The 25,119-nt window shown below is 41.4% G+C and overlaps 1 protein-coding gene across 1 annotated transcript in view; it reads left to right on the forward strand.

Annotated features, from left to right (window-relative positions):
- tnfsf13b (TNF superfamily member 13b) overlaps window positions 1–11,241 on the forward strand; it is a 42,331-nt gene extending 31,090 nt beyond the window's left edge. Inside the window, exons 3-7 of the mRNA XM_043692674.2 lie at window positions 1,993–2,049; window positions 2,197–2,283; window positions 9,051–9,160; window positions 9,234–9,384; window positions 9,477–11,241. Coding sequence (XP_043548609.2) covers window positions 1,993–2,049; window positions 2,197–2,283; window positions 9,051–9,160; window positions 9,234–9,384; window positions 9,477–9,589 — 518 coding nt within the window. The 3' untranslated portion in view covers window positions 9,590–11,241. The remainder of the gene's footprint in view (window positions 1–1,992; window positions 2,050–2,196; window positions 2,284–9,050; window positions 9,161–9,233; window positions 9,385–9,476) is intronic.
- Window positions 11,242–25,119: the final 13,878 nt, after the last annotated feature.

Raw genomic sequence — 25,119 nt, forward strand, 5'->3', positions numbered from 1 at the left:
CATCTTTGAACCTGTTGTGATGATGATTCGTAGCTTGATATTGACTGTGTTCAGTATTAACTAGTGTGGTTCAGGAACACCACTTTCGCATGGCAGTCTCTGTAGCGATAGTTGTAGATGAAGACTGTCGCCTGAGAACACATGGGATTCCCTGGCTCCTATTTTCTCTGAAGCTTATTCTTGGCCAGCTGAGGTTTCCATTTCTCCTTGAGGTGGGGTAACCATTGATGCTAGCTTGTCTGTGTCAATATCAATATCTGCCAACTTCACTAGTGCAAGGTGGGAATTTTTGTAGCAGAGGAATAGCTGGCCAGGATGTCATGACCTAGTTGTCAATTCACCATTGAGAAGAGCATGATCAAAGAAGATGATCAAAGGTGAGAGGACAAAGATTTTAAAAAGGCATATGGGGCAAATTCTTTATAAAGAAAGTGGTTTGTGTGTGGAAGGAACTTCCAGAGGAAGTGATGGATATGGATACAGTTACAAACTGCATTTGGATAAGTGCATGAGTAAGAAATGTTTGGAGGGATATAGGCCATGGGCAGGCATGTGGGACTTGTTTGGTTTGGGATTATGGTCAGCATGGACTGATTGGACCGAAGGGTTTGTTTCTGTTGTGGTTCTGTTCGCCGAGTTGGGAATTTGTGTTGCAGACATTTCGTCCCCTGTCTAGGTGATATCCTCAGTGCTTGGGAGCCTCCTGTGAAGTGCTTCTGTGATATTTCCTCTGGCATTTATAGTGGTTTGTCTCTGCCGCTTCTGGTTGTCAGTTCCAGCTGTCCGCTGCAGTGGCCGGTATATTGGGTCTAGGTCGATGTGCTTGTTGCTTGAATCTGTGGATGAGTGCCATGCCTCTAGGAATTCCCTGGCTGTTCTCTGTTTGGCTTGTCCAATAATAGTAGTGTTGTCCCAGTCGAACTCATGTTGCTTGTCATCTTAGCTAACGATCCGCATCCATGAACACCAACTAGCCACGAAACGACACGACCAGCTATCCTTAGTAGCCACATACTCAGATGACAAGCAACATCAGTTCGACTGGGACAACACTACTATTATCGGACAAGCCAAACAGAGAACAGCCAGGGAATTCCTAGAGGCATGGCACTCATCCACTGATTCAATCAACAAGCACATCAAACTGGACCCAATATACCGGCCACTGCAGCGGACAGCTGGAACTGACAACCGGAAGCGGCAGATACAAATCACTATAAATGCCGGAGGAAACATCTCAGAAGCGCTTCACGGAGACTCCCAAGCACTGAGGATGTCACCTAGACAGGGGACGAAACGTCTGCAACACAAATTCCCACCTCGGCGAACAGAACCACAACAACGAGCACCCGAGCTACAAATCTTCTCCCAAAGATTTGTTTCTGTGCTGTATGCCTATAACTATGAGTTGGTGGCCTAGCCCTGTCAAGGGATACCAGGCATGAGGAAGTAAAATAGAAACTGTTCATCCTTTTCTTTCCTTCCACTTCTATGTTGTCCAGGTCTTACTGCTTTGGAGGAGTGTACTGAGGAATAGATTTAATACACTTGCAATTTAAAATTCTCAATCAGGTTGCTGATCTTCCATATGGAGTGATTACACTAACACCTGTTTTCATTAAAAATTTATGTTGAATTTCAAACCACATATTGAAGCATGTTGATGGATTAGTAGGCACTCTCACTACTCAGAGTCAGCATAAATAAGAAAGGTGTTCTCTGCTTCACGATCATTTTAAATTAATTCACAGACCAGCAAACCCTGCATTCTTACAATGTAATCTTCTGTCAGTTTTTATATTTTTACTTCTAAGTAGGATTACATCCAATCAATGCTGATATTGTTTCTAAACAGAATTCAAATTAAAAGCCAACCTACAGAAACCGTTAAACAGATTTGTTTTGATTTCTATTGCTCAGACTGCAGTCTGCCTACTTCATGGAATCATGAATGTTAGTGCATTGGTTTGACTTTTATTCCTTCTGCTTTAGAGAAGCAGTCCTTTATGCAGTTGATTGCTGTGCATGATCAAAGACCACTTCTAAAAGGTAATACCATTTAATTACAATTAATAATGATTAACATTAATATTTGATATATAATATCATTAATAATAAGTGGAAATGATGTAACTGTGTCCCATTATTGTCTGTGGAACTCACCCCTCTGACTCTGTCATATTTATGGATTGTTAGTGAATGATTGTCTGAAGTATATGCATGGAAGACCACAGTCAACTTGTCGAGTTGAGCGAAGATCTGTTTCTAATGAAAACAGTAAACGTAAGTATAAATATTGAATTATATCTCATAGATGTTTGGTTTGGAGTTTGATTTAAAAAGCATCTGCCTTGTTTTTGCCTCTGGCGATGCACAGTGTGGGCTAGCCTAGGCAGAATTCCTATGAAAATGGGAGTTAGAAATGGTTTGCCTTTCAACTTGGGATTTCCTTGTCTCCTGGCCCAATCTACCGATAGGAATTTAGAAAGAGAAGGTATGTCAGAGAGTAATTGCTGTGTTTATAAATGCACACATACATATACACCCATCCTCACCCTACCTTTCTCTCTTCATACCAACTTTGTCCTCTTCCCATTGGAAGATGTAGCAGTCCTTGATCACATAGGATGCCAGGAAATTACTGCCCCAAGTACATAGGCTTTTCACTGGAATATAAGTAATATAAACTATTATAGCCATCTTTCTATTTATTTCTCATACTGACAAGGCCATAAGCACACCAAGATATCAAGCAATCCCTATGGTTTGGAAGCAGGCCATCCAGTCCATCAAGCTTACACTAACTCTTCAAAAAAATCCCACACAGATCTACCGTATCACTGTCACCCTGCATTCCCCATGGATAATCCATCTAACCTGCACATCTTTGAACTGCCATGATGTACAGCTGCCACTGTTGAACTGGGATGGACAAAGTTAAAAAACCATGCAACACTAGGTTATTACAGGAATATTTCTTCTAAGTTATTTGGTAAAATAGATGATTTATTGATAAAATACAATACAGATACAAAGATTAAACATAGACACAGATAAAAGATGCTTATAAATATGAAAATAATTTCAGTCAAATTTTATTGCTGGCTTGTTACTTGGTCAATGATTCTTTTTCAAAAGGGGAGGTGGTTGAAAATTTGAAGTCAAAGTCCACAGCAGCGATGGCTTCTGTAATTGAGTGGTTGAAAGTTTCTCCCACAGTTGAACTGAGCAGAACAGGTTCTGAGTGGGAGTGCAGGCTCCTGTAATTCAGTTTTATCACCCTGCTGGGATTGGCACTTAGTAGCTTGGTTCAGTACAGCAGCTCTTCACTGTTTTGACTTTATCATCTCTCCTCATTGAGAAGCCTCTCTCCACTGCTGACTCTTGAACCTTTTCTCTTAGGCTATGAGACACTATTTGAAATGTAACACTGTCTAATACACATTAATCTTAAGATGTCTACTATTTTAACATTTGATGAATTGCTATCCCATAAAGTCAGTAATGCTGCAATTCCCCTGAGGCATCCTTCCAATATTCTGTTTGTATTTGAAGCTTTGAATTCTGCCACCTTGAAGAATTAATTGTCTTTTCCAAAGATTGATCAAATTATAAGTGGCTTCCTTTTCTGGTTGAATTTTTTTTCATTTCAAACATTTTCAATTTTATTCACAGAAAATATATATATATATATGGTCACAACCGCAGTTCGGTTCTGTACATTGATATGTGAAGAAAACAAGCAAACGTTGGAGTTTGACTCTATCCCACAAGCAAACTAAAGACAGTTCTGACTTGAACCAGATTTTATAGACATTCATTTGAGGCACTGGGAGGGTCCAATAACTGAACAGTTCCTAATTTAACTTCTGCTGGAAGACCTCAGAACCTCTCTGCCCGGTGCACCTTATTGGCAGCTGCCCCAAGGTTTAGTGTGTCATCGGTTTATGTCTTTCTTGCCAGTGAGAATCAGTAGGGACAGTTACATGGTTCCTGGGAACCATTTTTAAGTTGTTGTGTCTACTTTTATAAAGTCAGATTAGCTTTCTTGACAAAATATATATTATTACATGGTCATGTCATCAAGTTACACCATCTGTGATATCACTGAATAAAGATTAATATATAAATTGCTGCCCACACTCACGAGAAATCCTCAAAGCCCTCCCTTCAGCAACGATTCACAAATATGAAGCACGACGATACAATATTCTTTGAGTAAGAGCATCCTAAAAATCATGTACCCATACATCAAGTAAGCAAACTCTTAATGAGAAATTACAAAGGACACAGGAGTATTGTGGTCACATCACTGGGTTAGTTATCCAGGCTTATTCTGGAGAAATGGGTTAAAATCCAACCATGGTAATGGTGAGATTTCAGTCCAATAAAAATCTGCAATTAAATAAATGGCGATCAGGTAACTGGTGTTGATTGTTGTAAAAACCTGCCTAGTTCATTAATGTTCTTTAAAGGAAGGCAAGCTACTATGTGATGAGGTTGATGCCCATTCCATGGGATGAAATTAGCAGATGTCCCTGCCCACCCTGGTGTGCTTGAGACCTTGAAGAGCCCAGGCCTACTGAGATCTCCTCCAGAAGAGTAGACGCTCTGGGCTCAGAGACAGATGGGACGAGGAGTGCCCTCATGACAATTGACTCACATGGTACATGGTAATACCACACTGTATCCCTGAGGAGAAGGACTGCCTTGTGGGAGATTCAAGTGCCTTGCTCACCTCTTAACTATCCACCAATGTTCAGGCATCAGAGCCAAGATATGCAGATCCTCATGCATTTGGATCATATGATAAACCTGGCTCTCCATTGGCAGTAGCCAACATCTCCATGGAGGAGACCATGCATTGTTATCAGAGGCCTCTTATCAGCCTTGGACTCAGCATTGATATGGGTATGTGAATGTAATTGAATTGGTGGAAGATTTGGGAGACTGATGATGGTGTGTTCAAAGCTGATTCTGCTGACCTTCCCTCCTATGATCGTCACCTGAGAGTGACAAGAGAGACAATAAGGAAAATCTCAGTGTATCACATGCTGGGCTCCATGACTGAACTCCCCTCTGAAGTGAACAGTTCTCTTGTACTTAATTTAAACCCTTCTTTAGAGCCCTAGTGATGATAATCAACAATACGTTAATCCCTGTCCAGTTCTGGTGAAGGTCGTCCCAATGGTACAGCCCCATTTTCCTCCCATATTAATCTTTTGAGTCATGCATTCAACTCTATGATCTTTTTTACTCAATGCCAATTTACAGCTCCTCAGTTGCATTCCAGAGATTATTACTTTTGAGATTTGTTTTTAAACTTAGGTGTTCCTATCCCCTCAGCAGAAACATTCTTAATCCTGCTTAGGTTGTTGCTATCCAAGAGACCGGGGCAGCAAGACTTTTCCCCTCCTACTCCTCTCCAGTGCTGAGATGATGTCCATAACCTTGGCACCATGCAAGCAACATGACCTTTAGGAGTTTTTCTGTCAACTGCAAAGTACAGTTTGCAGAACCCACCCCCACCTCCAACCAACCCACACATTTAAAGCCCCTGCACCATGGTTCTGTGGTCAGTTTGTGTTGTGCTTTCTCACAACCCTGCTCATCCACAGAAGCTGCAAGGACATTGAGCAATATGGATGACAGCAAGACCTCCTTTCGATCCTCTACTTGCCTAAGTTGTCGTTGCCCTGTCCTTAACAATGGGCCAATCTGAGCGACATAACTTAAGGGCATGGTAGGGATGGCAACTGCCTCCTGGAATAAGGAATCCACATAACAACCCTCCTTAATGTACCACTAAAACTTGGATTCCAGCTCTGTGCTGAAGTTGCTGATGTGGTTGCCTAAGATCACACTACCATCCATGTACTTTCACTGTAGCACATCTGCCTTTTACCCAATTGGGTTTCACGTTTAGAAACGCCACAACTATTATCCTAAATTTATGGAGTTTAAGTAATTATCCTGCCTACCTTCCACCTTCAGAATCTGATTTTTGTTATCTTCAACTCCTGCTCTCGTACTCCGCTGGTTTTGTAAAAAGAACAGAGTGGCATCTCCTCTCTTATTGTACTGAATTCCCTCACTTCCCAAATTCTACAGACAAACACTCAAGGAACTGTACAAGCATATTGCACAGAGAGAGAAAAGAAGAGCTATCATATTTGTTGCAGTTGTTTACTGAACCATGCAAAACAAATCCTGTTGACTTACATCTTTGGTTTCAAATGTTTATGTAATTCTTTTTGAAAGATTCAGTTACCTCTGCCTTAATGACATGCTGTTGTAAAGCAATCACGCTCCAATAACCCTCTGCATGAAGGAAATTCTTCTCACCTCTTTCTTCACTGTTAGTAGCAATTTTAAATGGATGACCTCTTGTCATTGACGCTACTGCAGAAACAGATGTTGTCCTGACTAACTTTGTTTTGTTGCTTTACCGTAACAGTAATAGCAGAGTCCAATAGATGTGATCTTCAATCCAAAAGATTATTAAAAATGAAACATCTGATACTAATGATTATGAAGTTTCCTTTTCTTTAAATCTGGTAGCATTAATGTATTTCCATTTTTATACCACATGGCCACCAACTGTATTCAACCTTCATCACTGAGAAATAATATAAATGTACAAGCGATTGAGATCCAGCTATGAATGTGACCAAGAGAAAATGTGAAATGGAGGATACTTATCTGCAATTTCACTATCACACCAAAATATTGAGATGACACAAATTTATTTATTCAGTCACGGGCATCATTGGCTGGCCAACCTTTATTGCCCATCCCTAGTTGCTCTTAAGAAGGTGGTGGTTAGCTGCTTTCTTGAACAGCTGCAGTCCATATGCTGTAGGTTGACCCACAATTGTTGGCGTGGATTTCCTCCAGGTGCTCTGGTTTCCTCCCACAATCCAAAGATGTGCAGGTTAGGTGAATTGGCCATGCTAAATTCCCCATTGTGTTAGGTGTGTTAGTCAGGGGTAAATACAGGGTAGGGGAATGGGTCTAGGTGGGTTACTGTTCGGAGGGTCGGTGTGGACTTGTTCAGCCGAAGGGCCTGTTTCCATACTGTGGGGAGCCTAATCTAATTCCCTTAGGGAGGGAATTCCAGGATTTTGACCCAGCGACAGTGATATATTTCCAAGTCAGGATGGTGAGTGGCTTGGAGGGGAACCTGAAGGTGGTGGTGTTCCCATGTATCTGCTGTCCTTGTCCTTCTAGATGGAAGTGGTCGTGGGCTTGGAAGGTGTTGTCTGAGGTGAATTTCTGCAGTGAAGAAATGGTTCTCTTTTAGCTTGAAAATTGACATTGCGAATATCTTGTCGATATCAACCTCTTTCCAGCTTTAGCTTAATGTATACTGTGCTTATCATTATTAAAATATCTGGGGGCACACATAGATAAATGAGAAACATTTGACTCAAAACAACCACTATTTAAAGGCCCAATAAATACTTTGCACTTATCCAGGCAGAAACATAATTTCCTTCTTTCTTCTCTGACACATTCTCCTCACTGTTTCCCTCTCTGTAATTGCTTAAAAACTATTTTATCTCCAAGTTTGTTCATTGCTGACAGCAGGTAATTGGCCTGAAGCATCAGGTGAAATTTTGAAATGTTTAATCTTTGGGAGTTTGGTTGGTGAGGTCTCAGCAGACAGAGGTTGGTGTGGGCAAGGGCAGATATTCCAGGGGGAACTGGGAAGTATGTGCAATGCTTTTATAGATGGCTTTTAATCCAGGCACCATATCTGCATCTAACTTGTTGGTTTTCTGAGTGGGTGCAATGATGATGACTTATATTAGTTGAACTGTTTAAAGAGGAACTATAAAAAAGACAGTTGAGAGATTGTGCAGATAGCAGAACAAAGGAAGCAACTGTGGTAATGGATTCTTAAATATAGCAAGGCTGCACTTTCAAAGGAGCTTCCCTTCCGATGGGGAGGTAAAGAAAATATCACCTCTTCAGACAGCAAGAAGGCCAAACTGGAGATCACAGCAGATATTATACTGATAGGTGGAAAGCTGAACAAACTTTTGTGGACTGCAGTGTTTAAGAAGGCAATACATCATCATTTTCCTCAAGGGGAACTAGAGTTGAGCAATAAATGCTGACCCAACCAACAGGAGAGAATTGAGCAAATAAAAGGGAGGCAATGGCCTAGTAGTATTATTGCTGGACTGTTAATTCAGAGACCCAGGTAATGTTCTGGGGACATGGGTTCAAATCCTGTCATGGCAGAAAGAGGAATTTGAATTCAAGAAACAAATCTGGAATTAAGAGCCTGATATTGTCCATGAATCCATTGCCAATTGTTGGAAAAAATCCATCTAGTTCACTAGTGTCCTTGAGGAAAGGGAACTGCCATCCTTACCTGGTCTGACCTACATGTGAGTCCAGACCCACAGTAATGTAGTTGACTCTTAATCACCCTCTGGGTAATTAGAGATGGCAATAAATACTGCCTCATCTAAAACGCCCACATCCCACGAACAAATAAAGAAACAAACTTAAAAGAAAATCAGCTGGACTCAGTTGCATCCAGATGTGTATATCACCCCAACATTGTACTCCCAAACCTCTTCCAGCATATCACACCTTACACCAATTTACAGGAGTACCCATCACTGATGCTTCCTGTCATCTCATTGAAATGTCAGTCCCTGGTAATATCACAAGACACATGCAAACAATGTATCAGTTCAGATGCAATCACCTCGGTGGGATCTACCAAAACACGCATTTGTCTTAGAGTCAGATCAGATGTTGTGCTCTTATGGTACTTACACATGTATTTTTCAGTTGGAATAATAGTAATCCTGATTCATTTCCCCTCTTGCAGCTCAAGGAGTGCTCAGACCAATCACAATCTGTCTCCAATTACTCTGACTGAGTTGAGTTAATGCACCACAGACCAGAATGCAAACCTGGAATCGTCTTCAGTTTCCTTAGTTACTTTCAATGTTTAAAAAAAAAACAATATGCAACTTGTTGGCATCTTTTATCATTCACTGATGAGCTATTTTGAAATTATATTATAGAGGAAACAACTGTCCCATGGATTCTAAGTTTGAAAAATGGAAATGCTCTTGTCAAAAAGGACAACAACATCTTGATCAAAGAGGCTGGCTACTTTCTGGTATACAGTCAGGCAAGTTGGTTTGTCATTCAGGGATTTAATCAATTGTCAGAGTTCTTTACTTACTATGTTCTTGAATTTCTAGGTGTGGTATAAGGATAATTCATTTACAATGGGACATTTTATCCAGAGGAGAAAGGCCAATAGTGTTGGCAGTGAGCCACGAACTGTGATCCTGTTCCGATGTATTCAAAGCATGTCTGCCTGTTGCCCAAATGATACTTGCTTTACAGCTGGTAAGGATTTATCTTAGAGCTTGCGTTGGCTTGTTCAAAATATTGTTTTTGTTTTTAACACCGTTTCTGACCAACTATTTCTTTGCAACCAGGCATTGCAAAACTTGAAGTGGGCGATGAACTGGAACTTATAATACCACGAATTCAAGCACAAATTGCATTAAAGGGAGATGGGACTTTTTGGGGGGCAATACAACTGCTCTAACTGTTGGTTAAGACAATGGAGACAAAATGGTGTATGTCATTTGAAAAACCGAATCGTGTCCTCTTCGTATCAGCTTCCTTCCTGACTTATGATCAACATACGGAAGAAAAATATTTCTGTTTCAGAGTATCAAAGTGGCTCTGCACAAAAAAGTAAACAAAGGAACACCTCCAATTAGAATCAGTAAAATTATTTCCATAATTTCTTTTATTGTTTGATGCTTTTTAATGTTAATTGTGTGTGTTCCTCTATTACTGCTTCACTATGAAAATAGTTTTACATACTAAAGAAAAGGATGATGAGAACAAGAGAAAAATAAATGGCTTGACCATAACAGTGCAGCATTGCTTTTAATTATGGTGATCACCGCTGATCGTCAGTGTTAGTCTATGGCTCTTTCTCAATGAAATATTAAAAAAGACCAGCTAATCTTAGTGTCCCAAAGTGAACAATGATGCATAAATCCTTCCATGCAAATGTTTGAAAATGTAAATAAAAACCAAAAGAACTGTGGATGCTGTAAATCAGAAACAGAAACAGAAATTGCTGGAAAAGCTCAGCAGGTCTCAGCATCTGTGGAGACAGATCAAAGGTAGCATTTCCAGTTGAGTGACCCTTCCTCAGGACTCTTGTTTTATTTTTATTTGGAAATGTGATTGAGTTGTGACACAGCTGTGGCATTTCAGAATGAACAAGTATTGACTGGGACAAAAATTAAATTAAACCTATATAGTGATTGGTACAAGGACCACTGAGTCTTATTGACGATGAGATCTTTGGCTCAGCTTAACAATCCCAATCAATCAGGGAGCCCTGGCTGACAGAGTTAAGCAAGAGATTCAAAAAATCTCTTCATTCTAGGGACAGGGTCTGAGCTGGATGATCAGAGCTCATTATAGTGTAAATGAAGGGTGACTTGGTGATGGGATACTGTAGGGGTGATTGCATTCCTAATAAAAACAGAAGATATTACAGAAACTCAGCAGGTCTGTCAGCATCTCTGGAGAGAGCAACAGTTAACTTTTGAAGTCCAGTCTGACTCTTATTTGGAACTGAAGATAAACCATGCTGGACTCAAACCATTAACTCTGTGTTTCTCTCTCCAGAGATCCTGCCAGATCTGCTGAATTTCTCTGTCACTTGCTGTTTTTCTTTCAGATTTCCAGCATCTGTATTCTCATGGTGTCTGGCAATGACAAAGTCCTGGAAGTAGGCAGCATGCTTTCCCTCCCTCAGCAAAGACATAAACAACAAATAAACCAGCCCACAGGGAAAGCTTCAAATAATAAATCACTTTTTAAAAAGTCAAAATTTTCTAAAATTAGCAAGTATTTTTGGTCATGAAAATGTGTATCACAGAATGATAAATGATTTCTTTGGTTTGGAAAGTGTATAAGGGGCTAATACTGTTCAATGTATACACCCTGTCTTGCAATATTTGTGCATGTTTTACATATCTTGGCTTTCATTAAGTATTTCAGGTTTTGAATCTCTGAAAATTAATTCATCAAAATAGTAAAGTTTATGTACAGAATTCTGAATTGGGATAAATCATGTAGTTGTTCTAATTGGATTTTATAATGTAACAAAAATAATTTTAAAAATGTCTTAGAGCTGAATGTCTTTATGTTTTGTAACCAAAATAAACACATTATTAGGTAGCTCAGTTGATCTATTTTTTAATATTGTCTTTAAGGCATATTAAGAGAAGTATGATTATTGTCTAACTCTAATTGTTCTTGAACTTGGGCTATTTGCCCTCCACTTACTGTTTTTTACATGGATTTACTTAAAAGATTTTAAAGCTGGTCTAAAAACCACTGAGCAGCATCACTCTGACTTAATCAGTTGGAGGGTCGAAGCACTCCAGTGCCTTTGACAATAATTAGCTTGCACCTAGTAATATTCACAAGACTGTCCCCCATTGGATGGTGTTCACCCCCTTCCAATACCACAAACTGTTCTCACCTTCAGCACCCCTTGAACCATGTCAATCCTCCTGACTCACCTCGCAGAAACCTGGCTCGTGTCCAGGCAACTTTTGAGGTAATCTGCCTTGCCATGGAAGTGCAGATGGGGAGGAGAGTGGTGAGTGTGATGGAGGGAGGAGAACACAATTGGGGAGGTTGAGCAAGGGGGTTATCACTCATCAATGAGGATTTGATCACTGCAGTGCTGACCACTGTCAGGGAGGAGAAGTTAATCACTATTGACAGGTGTGGGTTAGCTATCACTGTCAGGGCAGGGAGTTGCATCTTCACATGAAACAAAGGATTGCCAACCACGGTATAATTACTAATTATTCATAATTATATGAAGACTTGCCAACTCAAGGCATTTAAACTTAAAAGACTACTTATATATCTCCACAAAAGAAAAATTGGGTGGGGGGCTTGGTTTGACTTCCTCTGATTATCCGACATGCAAGGAAGCAGTTAGATTTCAGGAACACTCCATATTTCTGAATGGGCCAGGATTGGAAATGCAAGTGAGAAATGTGGAGATCAGTCCTAACATAAGAAAGTAGGAGAGGGGTGGTAATCTGCAGAGATCGTCTCCTCAGAAGATGATTTAGGCCATCATACCATCTCATATTGATGTGTGACTAGGAGGGAACTCGCAGATTCCCATTCACCTGCTGTCTGTACTTCAGGAAACTGAGGTTATCAAAGGAGCCTTGGTAAGGTGTTGCAGTCCATTTCATGTGCAATACACTATTCTGCTAGAGGTGGATGAGGTGCCAATCAATCAGCAACTTTGAATGGGAGTGAACTTCTCAGTGTTGTACAAGCCTGAGACATTTCTGTTCTTCAGTCCACAATGAGCATTCAAAATAAAACTGTTCCCGTAAAGTGACAGAGGACATGAAGGAAGTATATGTGAAGTATAACATTATACAGTAGATGATGACTATTAGCCAATTGGGCTGTGTTGCATCTTCTCCTTCAAGGCAGAAAGTTGTTTGTTCATCCTGAGCCTAAGCACATTCTCTGATCTAGGAACTCCTAGAAGTGTGGAAGCAGGCCATTCGGTCCAACATGTTCGCACCAACCCACTGAAGCACATCCCATTCAGGCTCACACTCCCACCCTATCCCTGTATTTCCCACTTAGCCTGCACATCCCTGGACACTGGGCAATGTAGCATTGCCAACCTACTTAACCTGCACATCTTTGGACTATGGGAGGAAACCAGAGCACTTGGTGGAAACCCACACAGACATGGGGAGAATGTGCAAACTCCACACAGACAGGCGCCCACGGGTGAAATCGAGCCTGGGTACTGTCACTGTGAGGTAGCAGTGCTAACCCCTGAGCCACCATACCACCCTAATCTTAGACTTTAGTGCAATATTAAATAAATGCTGCATTGTTAGACGTGTTAGTGGATCAGTTCAATGATGAATGGTTGTCTCTTCAATTTAGTATTACATGATGTTAGGGTGTTATTCAGTGTAGAAGCAGGAAATATACCTGATATATGGTCTAATATTCTCTTGAAGCAATTAGCGCAACACAATAATGTGTTTGCTTTTCAGTATTGTCACACTATGCTTAGCCAATCAAGCACAGGGAGCCTATCAATCAACAGGTACACACAATCAAACTTAGAACATTGAACATTACAATGGTCATATTGCTATTTGTGAATGATTGCTGTGTGTAAATTGATTTCTGCATTTACTAAACACCAAAGTAAGACATCTAGTAACCTGAAAGGTTGTGGGGCTGTGTGAAAGTTTTTTAAAATGTAGAAACTCATTATGAATAGTCCATTCCCATCAAGAAGTAGAAGTAAGATACTGTTACGCTTTAGCACAGATTCACGGGCAGATTGAGAATAAAGATCTGCTGACATGGATACAAGATGGTGATACACACAACCTCTATGGACGGGATATTCAACAATTCATGATACTGCAATGAAATGATTACCGATTTCAGAGATTCAGGATACTGAAAAGAAGAAATTGCCTATTTCTGCTGGGATAATGTTCTCCATGAAGGAAATTCAGTCAGTTCAAAGTGCTCTAGCTTAAAGAGTCCTTCAGACCTTAGATATCAAGAAGGGAATCAAAGACGACAGTATTCCGCCTGGCAAACCACCAGGTCTGTGGAAAGCATTCTGGGAGAATTCAGATCATCTAAATTTGTGAAGTCAGAGACTTTGTGGGAGATATATCAACAGGAAGTTTAATTATTCACATGTACAGTATTAATGATGAAAATAAAAGTTTCGAGGATAAATGTTGCAGATTGATCTGAAAAGATTAGTACTGAGGAATACTGTATGTCCCACCCTCTCTGATGATGGCATGAGGACAGTGCAGCAGAGGATCTCTAAGAAGTCAGATCGAACATCCATCCCTCTCTAACACCTCTTATTAACATGCAATAAACAATATCTTGTTCACTGCGGGATACTCTTCCAGTTAGACCATGAAGTAGTCATAGAGTCATAGAGATGTACAGCATGGAAACAGACCCTTCAGTCCAACTTGTCCATGCCGACCCAATCTAGTCCCACCTGCCAGCACCTGGCCCATATCTCTCTAAAACGTTCCTATTCATATACCCACCCAAATGCCTTTTAAATGTTGTAGTTGTTCGAGCCTCTGGCAGCTCATTGCATGCACATACCAGCCTCTGCATGAAAATGTTGCCCCTTACATCTCTTTTATATCAAATCCCTCTCACCCTTGACCTATGCTCTCTAGCTCTGGACTCCCCCACCCCAGGGAAAAGACCTTTTCTATTTACCCTATCCATGCCCCTCATGATTTTATAAACCTCTATAAGGTCAGCGTAATGTTCCAGGATACAAATGCTACAGGAAGGATAGAAAGGGAGGCAAGAGAGGTTTGGTGAGGTGGGGGGGGGGGTGGCATTTTTGTTAAGGGATAGCATTACAGCTGTGCTGAGGGAGGATATTCCTGGAATTACATCCAGGTAAGTTATTTGGGTGGAACTAAGAGATAAGAAAGGGGTGATAACCTTATTGGGATTGATTTATAGACCCCCTAATAGTCAGAGGGAATTTGAGAAACAAACTTGTAAGGGGATCTCAGCTATCTGTAAGAATAATAGGGTGGTTATGGTAGGGGATTTTAACTTTCCAAACATAGACTGGGACTGCCATAGTATTAAGGGTTCAGATGGAGAGGAATTTGTTAAGTGTGTATAAGACAATTTTCTGATTCAGTATGTGCATGTCCCTACTAGAGAAGGTGCAAAGCTTGACCTACTCTTAGATAATAAGGTAGGGCCGGTAACTGAGGTGTCAGTGGGGGAGCACTTTGGGGCCAGTGACCGTAATTCTATTAGTTTTAAAATAGTGATGGAAGAGGATAGACCAGATCTAAAAGTTGAAGTTCTAAATTGGAGAAAAGCCAATTTTGACGGTATTAGGCAAGAACTTTCGAAAGCTGATTGGGGGCAGATGTTCACAGGTAAAGGGACAGCTAGAAAATGGAAAGCCTTCAGGGGTATGGGTGGGTTGCGGATCGGCGTGGACTTGTTGGGCCGAAGGGCCTGTTTCCACACTGTAAGTAATCTAATCTAATCTAAAAAAAAAATGAGATAACAAGAATCCAGAGAAAGTATATTCCTGTTAGGGTGAAAGGGAAGGCTGGTAGGTATAGGGAATGCTGGATGACTAAAGAAATTGAGGGTTTGGTTAAGAAAAAGGAAGCATGTGTAAGGTATAGACAGGATAGCTTGAATGAATCCTTAGAAGAGTATACTTGAGGGAAATCAGGAGCGCAAAAAGGGGACATGAGATAGCTTTGGCAAATACAATTAAGAAGAATCCAAAGAGCTTTTACAAATACATTAAGGACAAAAGGGTAACTAAGGAGAGAATAGGACCCCTCAAAGATCAGCAAGGCAGCCTTTGTGCAGAGCCGCAGAAAATGGGGGGGATGCTAAACAAGTATTTTGCATCAATATTTACTGTGGAAGAGGATATGGAAGATATAGACTTTAGGGAAATAGATGGTGACATCTTGCAAAATGTCCATATTACAGAGGAGGAAGTGCTGGATGTCTTGAAACGGGTAAAGGTGGATAAATCCTCTGAACCTGATCAGGTGTACCCGAGAACTCTGTGGGAAGTTGGAGGAGGGATTGCTGGGCCTCTTGCTGAGATATTTGTATCATCAATAGTTACAGGTGAGGTGCTGGAAGACTGGAGGTTGGCTAACGTGGTGCCACTGTTTAAGAAGGGTGGTAAGGACAAGCCAGGGAACCATAGACCAGTGAGCCTGACGTCAGCTGTTGGAGGGAATACTGAGGGATAGGATGTACATCTATTCGGAAAGGCAAGGACCGATTAGGGATAGTCAACATGGCTTTGTGCGTGGGAAATCACGTCTCACAAACTTGATTGAGTTTTGAGAGGAAGTAACAAAGAGGATTGATGAGGTCAGAGCAGTAGATGTGATCTATATGAACTTCAGTAAGGCGTTTGACAAGGTTCCCCATGGGAGACTGATTAGCAAGGTTAAATCTCATGGAATACAGGGAGAACTCGCCATTTGGATACAGAACTGGCTCAAAGGTAGAAGACAGAGGGTGGTGGTGGAGGGTTGTTTTTTCAGACTGGAGGCCTGTGACCAGTGGAGTGCCACAAGGATGGGTGCTGGGTCCTCTACTTTTTGTCATTTACATAAATGATTTGGATGTGAGCATAAGAGCATAGTTAGTAAGTTTGTAGATGACACCAAAATTGGAGGTGTAGTGGACAGTGAAGAGGGGTACCTCAGATTACAACAGGATCTTGACCAGATGGGCCAATGGGCTGAGAAGTGGCAGATGGAGTTTAATTCAGATAAATATGAGGTGCTGCATTTTGGGAAAGCAAATCTTAGAAGTTCCTATACACTTAATGGTAAGGTCCTAGGGAATGTTGCTGAACAAAGAGAGCCTGGAGTGCAGGTTCATAGCTCCTTGAAAGTGGAGTCACAGGTAGATAGGATAGTGAAGAAGGCGTTTGGTATCCTTTCTTTTATTGGTCAGAATATTGAGTACAGGAGTTGGGAGGTCATATTGTGGTTGTACAGGGCATTGGTTAGGCCACTGTTGGAATATTGCATGCAATTTTGGTCTCCTTCCTATTGGAAAGATGTTGTGAAACTTGAAAGGGTTTCAGAAAAGATTTACAAGAATGTTGCCAGGGTTAAAGGATTTGAGCTATAGGGTGGGGCCGAACAGGCGGGGGCTGTTTGCCCTGGAGCGTTGGAGACTGAGGGGTGACCTTATAGAGGTTTTCAAAATTATAAGGTGCATGGATAGGGTAAATAGGCAAAGTCCAGAACTAGAGGGCATAGGTTTAGGGTGAGAGGGGAAAGATATAAAAGAGACCTAACTTTTTCACACAGAGGGTGGTACGTGTATGAAATGAGCTGCCAGAGGAAGTGGTGGAGGTTGGTACAATTGCAACATTAAAAGGCATTTGGATGGGTATATGAATAGGAAGGGTTTGGAGGGATATGGGCCAGGTGGGACTAGATTACATTGGGCTATCTGGTCAGCATGGACGGGTTGCACTGAAGGATCTGTTCCATGCTGTATATCTCTATGACTCTATGTCTCCTCAGCCTCCGGCGCTACAGAGAAAACAGCTTTGGGTAATCGAAAATGGAGGATGGGAACATTTCTGGCTGTAACAGCATTTTTATTTGAGCTATTTTAGGTGTTGGAGTTGATTTCCTTGAATTCCAGGAGCAGCAATTACTGTTTTATATGTTGTTGTATTGTTTTGGAACTTTTGGAAGTAGCTTTCCTCTGTTACTTTCAACCAAGTGGACTGAAGAAAGATCACTCGACCCAAAATGCTAATTATGCTTTCTCTCTACAGATGCTTCCAGAACCTGTTGAGTTTCTCCAGCAATTTATGTTTTTGTTTAAGATTTCCAGCATCTGAAGTACTTTGTTTTTATGGTTATCTGCAATCATATTGTGCTTTCAGCATGGAATGTTTCCAGGTGCACGCTGGCAATAAATGTTATACCTGTATCTTGGTAAGGCAGGACGAAATCCTGAGAGACCATTGTTTATGAGTTGTTGTAAACAGAGTGTCATGTGTTGCAATCAGTCTGGGTCACCACTGAAACAACATGTCTGTGTGTGTTTGTGTATGTCCTTGTTGGGTTAAAATTCTATTTTATAAAAGAGCTCAGGAACAATGTCTTTGTTCAGAATTTGACTTGCTTTTTGCTGATGTCCTCCACATCCATGTTCCTCCCACCTGCTCCACTCATTGATCCACATCATAGCTGGCTGCATTGACTTACTAACAGAAATATGAGAGACATTAAAGTGATTAATACCTATTAATGTCAATAATGTATAGTATGCCCAACTGAAACCCACAGCCTTCTGCTTCAGAGTTGAGATTGTTGCCACAGTTTAATGGCATAGTAATCAAGGAACAGGATAGGACATTCAATTCTCCACCAATCAGTTAGATTTTGGCTGCATCCCAATGTGTTCTTATGGTAGTCTGACAAGAGCTTTCTATGACTGTAGTGTAATTTCTTCATTTTATACTACTCCTGTTATGATAAAAGTCAATTATTCTAAAACTTGAATGATTGGAGAAAAGTAGCAAGTATCTTATCAATTTAACACTGAAGACGCAGAGCAGTATAGTCTGTAATAGACATCTAACAATGCTTTGATTGGCTATGTACACTCGCGTAAACTTTCTGTCATGGGAGTTTTCAAACAGTGTGCCACGTGTCCAGTTCTGGTCATCCTGTTAGAGGAAGGATATTATTAAGGTAGAGAGGGTTCAGAAGAGATTTATCAGGATGTTGCCGGTTGTGGAAGGTTGGAGTTGTAAAGAAAGGCTGGATAGACTGGGACCTTTTCCACTGGAACATAAGTGTTTGAGAGCTGACCTTAGAGAGGTTTATAAAATCATGAGGGGTATGGATAGGGTTAATGGTGGGTGTCTTTTCCCTAGGATGGGAGACTCGGGCACATATTTACGGTGAGACGGACAAATTCTTTCCACCGAGAGTAGTCTGCGTGTGGAATTAACTTCCTGAGGAAGTGATGGATGTGGTCACAGTTGCAACATTTAAAAAATATTCAAATAAGTACATGAATAGGAAAGCTTTGGAGGGATATGAGCAGGAGCAGGCAGGTAGGACTAGTTTAGGTTGAGATTAACGATACTTGAACAATGCCAATTTTCACAATATTTCCACCCTTCCACTCCAAACCCGCCTCAACCAATTTGAGGAAATTCTCTGCAGAGACCTTTCTGCGTCATTACTAAGCTATGTTTTTATTATTTTGGTGGACAACTCCAGATCAGTAATCATAGATCATAGAGATGTACAACACAGAAACAAATTCTTCAGTTCAACTTTACAATGCTGATCACATATTCGCCATTAATCTAGTCCTAATTGCCAGCATTTGGTCCATATCCCTCCAACCCCCTCCTATTCATCTACCCATCCAGATGCCTTTTAAATGTTGCAATTGTACCAGCCTCCACCACTTCCTCTGGCAGCTCATTCCATACACGCACCACCCTCTGCGTGAAAATGTTGCCCCTTAGGTCCACTTTAAATCCTTCACCCCTCACCTTAAACCTAAGCCCCCTACCCTGGGGAAAAGACCTCGATTATTTACCACGTCCATCTCCCTCATGATTTTATAAACTTCAATAAGGTCACCCCTCAGCCTCCGATGCTCCAGCGAAAATAGACCCAGCCTATTCAGCCTCTCCCTATAGCTCAACCCCTCTAACCCTGACAACATCCTTGTAAATGTTTTCTGCACCCTTTCAAGTTTCACAACATCTTTCCTATAGCAGGGAGACCGGAATTGAATGCAGTATTCCATAAGTGGCCTAACCAATGGCCTGTACAGCTGCAAAATGATCTCCCAACTCCGACTATCAATGCATTGACCAATAAAGGCAATTGTATCAAACACCTCCTTTGCTACCTGATCTACCTATGACCCCCCCTTCAAGGAACCAAGTACGTACACCCTAAGGTATCTTTGTTTGGCAACACTCCCTGGGATCCTGCCACTTAGTACTATCCTCGTCATATTAAGTGTGAAGACATTTAGGTCTCTAATGGCTCCACCAGCTATTTTAAAAACAATTATGTAGTATGTATTTTATTCATGGTCTCCAATCTAGGTGGCATGCTTATCGCTTAGCTTTCCACCATCCTTTTATTTCTGTTTTATGGGCTTCATACTATAACCTTAATGCTACCCTGATTAAACCATTAGATAATGTCAATATTTTGAAATATAACATGAGATTTGAATGCACTGATGGCCCAAAGATCATGAAAGACAGGATTCGTGATTTGACTGGCATCTGATCGTGACAAACAAGAAGGGAAATGGAGGATAGCAAGGGACTATTGAGAATTCGAACATGGAATGACTGTATGGGGGCGTACATAGGTTCCTTGCCTGTCTGCTCCCATTCCCATCAGTTCTTTCTCCACTAAGACGCCCTTTCCTTTCAGCCAGAGTCTGTTTGACCAGTGTTCATCACTGTCAGACCTGCAGGCAGACATCCCAGAGAACTGCACAGGCCCCGTACTCAATGCTCCCCAACACCAATGCCACCTGCTGCAGCAGGGCCTGATACAAAACCAGCACCATTTATGAATTTTGTTGCATCAGGATGTATTATTTGAAGAGTGAAATAAATTAATAGCTGCAAGTCACAGTCTTAAAGCACAGTAACTGAACCATGGTAGATTGTTTCCTTTAAATGCAGCAATGTATTGTGGAAAAATAAATCAGATCCATCAGGTCAGATTGGGTCTTTGGAAATGAGGAACCGTGAATTCTCTGACCTCATGCATCAAGCTGACAAATTGCAATGGACAGTAATTTCACAACAAGTGCCTTTATTTCCCTTTATAAAAAGGTCACAGTTTAACATGAATAGGAGAAAACACCCAGTATTCCTGTTGTGGTTGAGTTCTTATTCAAAGTTTATTTCTGTGAGTTCTGCAGAAGCACTAAATGAACTGAAAGTTGTTTGACATTTCTCTAGAGTTGGTTTTGCCTACACGTGATCCTAATGTTATTGATTTGCCTGTTGGTAACACGATTGGGTATTCAACTGCTATCAGTGGGCACCCAAATTCCTGAAATGTGACTTGGTGGGACAAGTTATGTTGAGCCCTATCATGGGACTATCTCCAGCTCTTAGAACTAACCCTAAGTATATTGGAAAGATTTATAACCAACCTTCCTGGCCATGATTCAAACCCACATCCCACTGGCATCAAGTGCAGGATTGGGAATGGAATCTGGAAATTCTGCTTCAGAGGTAGGGAATGCTACCCACAGCACCATAAGACTTCCAGCTTTATGCTATCACAATGTCAAAACCCACTGTAGTTAGCGTAAACTAGATATTCTGGGCTGCACTTATTCTAAAACGACTCATCATAGATGAGCAGCTCATACTAACCACAATAAAGTGTGGAAATGATTTGATGGAAAATGTAGACAGTTGCATCGCAAGTGGCTCTGCCCTGACTATCATGTGCTTATGCAGTGTGCATAGGTAAAGGTTAGTGTAGGCAGTGCAAACAAGGACGGTTTCTCCATGCAGTATGAAAACAGCTGTTTGCTTTCCTTAGCATTTGAACATGCCACTTGTCACATTCCTTTGTTCATTATGTTAATAGAGGAATTAATCTATTTTAAATAAACGGATCATCTACTGAATCGACTACTATCGTAACAGTAAAGGCTACTGCATAGGTTCCACCATTGTGTAGACCAAGTGCAAACAGCTTTAGAAATGTAACATAACCTGGGCAGCCCACGCACCTGCCTCAGGCAGCAGCACTGCCTTGTCGGGGAGCTGGGTTTGTGGATCCTGTATTTGACTATTCAAACAGCTCATAACCCACAGCTCCAGAGTGAAAGTAACCCCCATTCCTGAGGGAATGCCTGAGAAGAAGACAAATCTGAAGGTGTATAAGTAAGTATTAGAAGCCAGCTATTTGTGAGCATCTGTTCAGAATTGTTGATTATGTATATATGTATCAGAGTTCAAGGAGACTCCGGTGCAATTGTCAAAGCCATTGTGTTTATCACCATAAGATGGGTATCTTCTGGTGCAGTGGTAGTGTTCCCACCTCTTAGCCAGAAGGCTCAAGTCCCACCTGCTCCAAAGATGTGTGGTAATATCTTTGAACAGGTTAATTAAAAATATCTATTGCTGTGAGATAATGTTGAAGTCAGGAGGTCTGTGCACCACCAGTAGATGGTGCTCAACTATAATTGTTAAGGTTATCAGGATGAGGGAAAAACATGCTGAATTCTTGTTCATTTTGAGTTATTGTTTTGTCAAGTAGTGCCTGGTCTACTGTGGCTCACAGTGACCTCTCACACACAATCTTTATTTTGTCACCTTAATAGTTATGCAAATCACACAGCACAGCATCCTTTATGTTTGCTGGGACCTTCCCGTGTACACCTGCTGGACCCCATATTTAAAACCCAGCTGCACAACATTTCTGTCTGTGCGGAGTTTGCATGTTCTCCCTGTATCTGCGAAGATTTCCTCCGGGTGCTCCGGTTTCCTCCCACAATCCAAAGATGTGCAGGTTAGGTGAACTGGCCATGCTAAATTGCCTGTAGTGTTAGATGCATTAGTCAGCGGGAAATGGGTCGGTGTGGACTGGTTGAGCCGAAGGGCCTGTTTCCACACTGTAGGGAATCTAATCTAATCTAAATATTGTGAAGGCGCAGAAGCCAGCTCAGACCAATGTTTGACACCTCAGTCATGCATGAAAAGAGTGAGGAAGAACAGCCTGACAATGATGATTGTACGGTGATTTTGAGTGACAGCATGCATCAGGAGGGTAAACAAGGTGTCAAACAAGTGCACAAAGCACAATACTTACATCTCCACATTGGATACACACTCACCAGACCAGAAAATATTGTCAAACACCCATTGTGTTCACACTGAAGTTCTGAATGGTAGTCTTGGAAACCTTATTTTGCCTGTTTGAATAATTACCAGTTTGATAATATTTATACAAGTACAGCCATGCATATCTGTTTGGAACAACTGTTGTTTTTGGAAGAAGGCACATATCGTGTTATGTCACATACTCAGTGTGTCAGCACTGTTAAGGGACATATTCATCATTTGATCACTGTGTTTTAGCACACAGAGTCAAAGAGTTATAGAGATGTACAGCACGGAAACAGACCCTTTGGTCCAACCCGTCCACGGTGACCTAATATCCCAACCAAATCTAGCCCCACCTGCCAGCACCCGGCACATATCCCTCCCACCCCTTCCTATTCATATACCCATCCAAATGCCTTTTGCAATTGCACCAGCCTCCACCACTTCCTCTGGCAGCTCCTTTTATATCTTTCCCCTCTCACCCTAAACCTAAGCCCTCGAGTTCTGGACTCCCCGACCCCAAGGAAAAGACTTTGTCTATTTATCCTATCCATGCCCCTCATAATTTTGTAAACCTCTATAAGGTCACCCCTCAGCCTCCGATGCTCCAGGGAAAACAGCCACAGCCTGTTCAGCCTCTCCCTATCGCTCAAATCCTCCAACCCTGGCAACATCCTTGTAAATCTTTTCTGAACCCTTTCAAGTTTCACAACATCTTTCCGATAGGAAGAAGACCAGAATTGCGTGCAATATTCCAACAGTGGCCTAACCAACGTCCTGTACAGCCGCAACAGGACATTCCAACCCCTGTACTCAATACTCTGACCAATAAAAGAAAGCATATCAAATGCCTTTTTCAATATCCTATCTACCTGAGACTCCACTTTCAAGGAGCTATGAACCTGCACTCCAAGGTATCTTTGTTCAGCAACACTCCCTAGGACCTTACCATTAAGTGTATAAATCCGGCTAAGATTTGCTTTCCCAAAATGCAGCACCTCGCATTTATCTGAATTAAACTCCATCTGCCATTTCTCAGCCCATTGGCCCATCTGGTCCAGATCCTGTTGTAATCTGAGGTAACCCTCTTCACTGTCCACTACACCTCCAATTTTGGTGTCATCTGCAAACTTACTAACTGTACTGCTTATGGTTGCATCCAAATCATTTATGTAAATGACAAAAACTAGAGCACCGATCCTTGTGGCACTCCACTGGTCACAAGCCTCCAGTCTGAAAAACAACCCTCCACCACCACCCTCTGTCTTCTACCTTTGAGCCAGTTCTGTATCCAAATGGCTAGTTCTCCCTTTATTCCATGAGATCTACCCTTGCTAACCAGTCTCCCATGGGGAACCTTGTTGAACGCCTTACTGAAGTCCATATAGATCACATCTACCACTCTGCCCTCATCAATCCTCTTTGTTACTTCTTCAAAAACTCAATCAAGTTTGTGAGACGTGATTTCCCATGCACAAAGCCATGTTGACTATCCCTAATCAGTGCTTGCCTTTCCAAATACATGTACATCCTGTCCCTCAGGATTCCCTCCAACATCTTGCCCACCACCGATGTCAGGCTTACTGGTCTATAGTTCCCTGGCTTGTCCTTACTATCCTTCTTAAAGAGTGACACCATGTTTGCCAACCTCCAGTCTTCTGGCACCTCACCTGTGACTATCGATGACTCAAATATCTCAGCAAGAGGCCCAGCAATCACTTGTCTAGCTTCCCACAGAGTTCTAGGGTACACCTGATCAGGTCCTGGGATTTATCCACCTCTACCCGTTTCAAGACATTCCGCACTTCCTCCTCTGTAATATGGACATAACATGACCTTCGGGTGTGAAGTTCTCATACTTCATCTTGCACTGGAATCTCTTGGAGCATGGAACACTACTAGAAGTGTCTGATTTACTGCTGTTCTGTTGTAATCTAGCATTTGCATATAATAGTTATCTACAATGCATGTCTCTTGGTTTCTTCAAAAGGATAATAACCAGTCCAGTTTCTTGTGTCACGGAGTTAACTTAAACAGGTAAAATATCCTGTGGGAATTTAAGTCATTTTGCGAGCCTTAGAAATTGTGCCCCAAATGTGAAGCTTCAAGATCAACACAAGCATTGATGTGGAGGTGCCGGTGTTGGACTGGGGTGGACAAAGTCAGGAATCACACGACACCAGGTTATAGTCCAACAGGTTTATTTGAAATCAGAAGCTTTCAGAGCGTTGCTCCTTCACCTGAAGAAGGTGAAGGTGAAGCTCGTAATTTCAAATGAAAAGCTTGTGATTTCAAATAAACATATTGGACTATAATCTGGTGTCATGTGATTCCTGACTTTACACAAGAATTACTTAAACAGAAACAAGCATCCAATTATCAGGAAAAGTAATTTTTTGAACTGGTTTCACAAAGTATCAGGCACTATTTGGGAGTGTTTTTGAAAGTGGTATTCCTGGCGGGACTTTGTGAGGTATACCTTCATCATTTGCACCAAAGGCTGGTGCTTAAGATTTGGACTGCAGCCACTCAGATGTTAAAATGTTTTGGTATCTTAACATTCATTGAAACCTGGCACTTTTTTTCTGAAATCCAGCTTT

Source organism: Chiloscyllium plagiosum, unplaced genomic scaffold (assembly GCF_037043375.1).
Source record: "Chiloscyllium plagiosum isolate Xiang-an unplaced genomic scaffold, Cpla_swu_hap1 HiC_scaffold_6, whole genome shotgun sequence".
Classification (NCBI taxonomy): domain Eukaryota; kingdom Metazoa; phylum Chordata; class Chondrichthyes; order Orectolobiformes; family Hemiscylliidae; genus Chiloscyllium; species Chiloscyllium plagiosum.